This window comes from Megalobrama amblycephala, unplaced genomic scaffold, assembly GCF_018812025.1.
Source record: "Megalobrama amblycephala isolate DHTTF-2021 unplaced genomic scaffold, ASM1881202v1 scaffold532, whole genome shotgun sequence".
NCBI classification, from domain to species: Eukaryota; Metazoa; Chordata; class Actinopteri; order Cypriniformes; family Xenocyprididae; genus Megalobrama; species Megalobrama amblycephala.
The window spans coordinates 33,948-39,082 of record NW_025953444.1 but is presented as its reverse complement, the minus strand read 5'-3'; the positions used below and the strand labels follow the sequence as shown (position 1 = coordinate 39,082).

The 5,135-nt window shown below is 36.1% G+C and overlaps 1 protein-coding gene across 1 annotated transcript; it reads left to right on the top strand.

The window, feature by feature from the left end:
• Positions 1-8: 8 nt before the first annotated feature.
• Positions 9-2,541, top strand: LOC125261938. Its single transcript, XM_048180521.1, has 8 exons — positions 9-27; positions 282-444; positions 519-697; positions 806-965; positions 1,068-1,180; positions 1,461-1,668; positions 1,776-1,869; positions 2,448-2,541. The coding sequence occupies exons 2-8, from the start codon at positions 285-287 to the stop codon at positions 2,458-2,460; spliced, it is 927 nt and encodes a 308-aa protein (XP_048036478.1). The 5' UTR covers positions 9-27; positions 282-284; the 3' UTR covers positions 2,461-2,541.
• The last annotated feature ends 2,594 nt before the right edge of the window (positions 2,542-5,135 follow it).

The window sequence follows — 5,135 nt, the reverse complement described above, 5'->3', positions numbered from 1 at the left end:
CTCGCTGGCTGGCCTGGTTGCGTTAAGGTAACACTGTTGTCATGGATACAATCAGCTGAAGGCAACAGATGAATGTGAATGAGGAGACTTTAGAAGTTTTGTACACCTTTGGATTAATAATTATATATATATATATATATATATATATATATATATATATATATATATATATATATACATACATATATAATGTTATTATTATTATTAATGAATAAATGTATTCATGTTCGTTCAATTGTATGTATGTAAATATGTATGCATTTAATTATTTATTTATTTAGAAAATGAGCAAAACATGGGTTCTGGTGGAATGGAGGGAGGAGCCTCCCACCTATGATATTGTCCCTAAAAAGGACATACTAAAAAAAAAGTTTGAATCTGGAGATGTTGTGGATGTGGCTTATGAAGAGGAAAGTTCCCCAGCCACAGTTATAGATATTGATGGTAAAAGTTCAGCAAACAAGACTTAATCATGATATAGAAGATATGTATTTCCTAATTTATTTTTGTCCCTTCAGAGAGCAAAGATACCCTCAGGAGGAGGATGTTTAGGCTAGAGGGGAAAAGAAAAAATCAGCCATGTTTGCAAAATGATGCAAAAAGAGTAGCAAAGAAAAAAAAAACGTACACTCCAACTCAGTCCCCATCTCACTCCAAAACGTCCTCATCTGATCAAGAGCCTCCAGTCAAACATCAAGTAATACCTACATCTTTTAAATGGCTACTCTTATTTTTCATTATGCTTATTTAAATAACAAATATTAATGACACCGATATGACACTAATATTGTGTGTCCATCTTTAGGTCATCCACCGAAAGGACAGTATGTTAATGCAAGAGATTAACAGCATGGAGAGTCAAGCTGAAGAGCATTCAAGCCGAGAAACTCAACTTGAGAGAGAAATTCTCAAATTAAAAAAAGAAAATGAGAATCTAAGAACACTTAATATAGCTCTGCAACAAGGTATTATTTTTTTCTTCATGTATTTCTGTCTATTCATCTATATATTAATTTATCAGTCAGTGTGGTTGTCTGTTAGTAATCATTTATTTTGTATTTTTTAAGAAATTCTTCCAATGCTCAAGTGCAGCATGAACCAGGACACTCGTCTTGTTGCTCAACAACCACAAGTTGCTCAACAACCACAAGATTCAAGTCAGAAGAATCCTCCTGAAAAGGTGAATACAAATATATTAGTTTGTTTATATAGCCTATATTCACGTAAAGTGTTGTGCAGAAGTCGTAGAAGGCATGTTAACTTCTTCATGTTTCATTTTACTTTTGTAACAAAATACACATTTGATATGATCACCCCCTTGACTATAAAACAGCTGGCACACTAAACCAAAATATATCACTTTTTTGTTGAAGAATCTAACAAGCCTAACACTTTTGCACAGTATGTAGTCAAAGTTATATGCTTTTAGATACAGTGTCCCTAACTTTTTTTCTTGACAGACACAGGGGCTAGGAATTAGTTCAGCTGTACTGACAAGTTGTGGACGGGGGGGCACATCATGTTCTGCCATGGTGAAAGATCTGGCAGTGGCAGTGTTTGGGAGAGAGACACTGGCCACACATGGGCTGTCTGGAAGGGCTGGCAATGCTAACACAGGCACTTTGGCAAAGCCAGCTCTTGACCAGGACAAAGTTGTAATGATCCTAGGTGAGAAAAATGTCCTGCTTTTTTCTTTACGCAAACATGATGTTTGCAGTTATAGTGCAAAATTGTAATAATGTTATCACATATGATAAGTGGAATTGCATTTACAGACACAGTACAAAAAAAGTTCCCAGATGTTCCAAAAAAGTTCATCAGGGCAGCACTAAGAGAAAAGTTAAATGATGAGCACAAGTTACGAGTAAGGTAATAATTTGTCATACACACAACACACTCGCTCATGCTCTTTCTCTCTCTCTTTCTCTCTCTCTCTCACCTCACACACCCTCATGCTCTCTCACACACACACACACATACTCATGCTCTCTCTCTCTCTCTCTCTCCTCTCTCTCACACACACACACACACACACACACACACACACACACACGCTCATGCTCTCTCACACACACACACACACACACACACACGCTCATGCTCTCTCTCTCTCTCTCTCACACACACACACACACATGCTCATGCTCTCTCTCTCTCTCACACACACACAAACACGCTCATGCTCTCTCTCTCTCTCTCTCTCTCACACACACACACACACACACACACACGCTCATGCTCTCTCTCTCTCTCACACACACACACACACACACACACGCTCATGCTCTCTCTCTCTCTCTCTCTCACACACACACACACACACACGCTCATGCTCTCTCTCTCTCTCTCTCTCACACACACACACACACACACACACTCTACACACACGTTTCTTCAGGAAAACACACAAACAAATTTTTAAATTTCTCTTTTTTCTTGTTTTTCAGGAAAACAGTGTAGAGGCTTCATTTGGCTGTGAATTGGTCTCTGCTTCGCTCTGCTCTTACAGTTTCAATAAATACAATAAATAATTTGTGAAAATGCATTGTTTGTTGTGAAGTTATTCCCCCTGCATTAATCCTACAGAAGACATAAGAAGACCTGTATAATTGCATATATATCCACAACAGTCCTGCAGGAACTTTGAATATTATATTTTAAAACCCTGCAGGGATATAATTCCTGCAGGTATTCCTTCATAAAATTCCTGCAGGTATTCCTTCAGGAAAATGAGCTGAAAATCCTGTAGGAAATCCTGTAGGAAATCTGCATAATATTCCTGCAGGATTCCTGTAGGTTATTTTTGTAAGGGACATCAGGTCATGTGTAATGTTATCTACTTGTTTTACACTCTTTGACCACCAGGTGGTATTGTGAGCAAATGAAGCCTCGAGAAATGAACCCTTTTGTGAATCACTTGGCTGAAAAGCTTCAATGCTTCATGAGGCTTCATCTCGCCATCACTACCTCAATCACTTGCACGTTCCTCCAACGCCAGCACCTGCGCACCACCGCTCTACCACCCGACGGCAACTTCCGACGTACAATGCCAGCATGTGACTAAATGTCTTCCAATAGGGGCACACCTCGCAGTCTCCACAGTGTGCTCTTAAAGGGCAACAGTCTCCACCCTTTCCTCAATCAGCCTATCACGCTGGCATACGGATTAGTCTATCAAGAGTTTGTCAAAGAGAGCAAAATATGGCGATACACAGACACTGATAAATAAACAATAAAAGTATACATCATAATGCATTCATGTAAAAACATTTCAATAATACATTAGTCCCAGCACACTTACGCATGGGCTCATTTCAAAAACTCAGTAACAGTCTTTGGTTTCTCAGTCGACGAAAAGATCCTCTTTAGCACCTTTAACTATTTGGAAAAATATTTTAATGTCTTGTATTAGCAATAAATCACCCTTTCTAAAAGGTTGGCATAACATTCTGTTTTCTACACATTTTCTGTTTGTTCAATTGTATTTTTATTTATCTATTTATATTGTGTTGTAATACTTGATTTTGTTATTATTCATTTCCCCCTTTACTATGTCTCAGGCAATGTTTGCTGTGTTTTTTAAAATATTATTTAAATACATACATACATACATATATATACAATATATATACAAATATATATATATATATTTTGAGCATTGCATTGTAAATGTTATTTACTCTGTAAGGTATTTCTATATCGTTAGTAAATTAATAATTAATAAATTGTTTATTTTAACTATTTTAATGCATCTGCTTGAAGATTGGGAAAATTTTCCTAGAACATTCCTATATACACACACACACACACAGTACCGCTCAACAGTTTGGAATGGGTAAGATTTTTAATGTTTTTAGAAGAAGTTTCGTCTGCTCACCAAGGCTGCATTTATTTAATTAAAAATACAGTAAAAACAGTAATATTGTGAAATATATTATTTATACATATATATATAAAATATAATAATTTCTATTTGATTATATTTTACAAAGTAATTTATTCCTGTGATTAAAGCTGAATTTTCAGCATCATTACTCCAGTCTTCAGTGTCAGTGTAAATAATAATAATAAAAACCTGTAAAATCTGTGATTATGTCAATTATGCGAATATCTCAGTATCTTCAGTTTTATATTTTTCTTGGGAGTTGCATTTACCAGTTCACATACTGTGCAATATTTCTAATGAAACTTCACTGAAGGGCAGCCCTTTTTGAGAAAAATGAGAAAACCTGTGGATGAACTTCATGACATAGTATCTATACACATATATATATTAGAGTGTAGCACTACTGTTGACAGAAAAATAACGCAAACCAGATTTGTATTTGATAATGCCATTTAAGTGACAAGACAATCAAATGATTAGCACATAAAATGATCTGTACATAAATCATTTTTGAATGTTTTTTCTATTCTTACTCCATTCACTATCTGGATGGCAGAAGATACTGATAACTTTTAAGTTTGCTTTCCTTTTTTATTCATCAATTCCTTGAAGACTGGAGTAATGATGCTGAAAATTCAACTTTGATCACAAGATTAAATTACATTTTACAATATGTTCACATAGAAAAGTTGTTTTTAAGTTGTAAAAATCTTTCCAAAAAAACAACAACTCTCCAACAGAATTGTTTTTTAAAGAAATACAAAGTGGACATGTGGTCAATATTATATCTATCTAAAGTATATATGTTATTTCTAAGAACCCAAATAACACATTACAGATAAAGGAGAAATGGAATGAAACAGTTCCTCTCAAACTTGGGAGGAATTTTGCAGAGAGGTACACCTTGTGACAACTCTAATATCTGGAGGGAATTCAAGTGGAAGATAATAACCAGATTTTTTTGAAAACCACAAATAATTGCAAAATGGAATTCCTCCTGCTCAGACAAGTGCAGGAGAAACTGTGGCCAGCATGTTGGCAACCACACCCATATTTTGTGGTCATGTTATTGGAAAGCGTCTCAGGTTACGCATGTAACCATGGTTCCCTGAGAACAGGGAACGAGACTCTGCGCTGAATTCGCGTATGGGGAACGTCACCCGTGACAGGTGTTCGAAATGCCAAGAATCACACAACTCCAATCCTATTGGCCGGTGACAGCCTATGACGTTGAATGGCGCGAACCATG

Excerpts from the sequence above, each read along its gene's own strand:
- LOC125261938 (XM_048180521.1), top strand. The coding sequence starts at position 285 with ATGAGCAAAACATGGGTTCTGGTGGAATGGAGGGAGGAGCCTCCCACC. Across the intron at positions 966-1,067 it reads TAATATAGCTCTGCAACAAG|AAATTCTTCCAATGCTCAAG; the intron begins GTATTATTTTTT and ends GTATTTTTTAAG. Across the intron at positions 1,669-1,775 it reads CAAAGTTGTAATGATCCTAG|ACACAGTACAAAAAAAGTTC; the intron begins GTGAGAAAAATG and ends TTGCATTTACAG.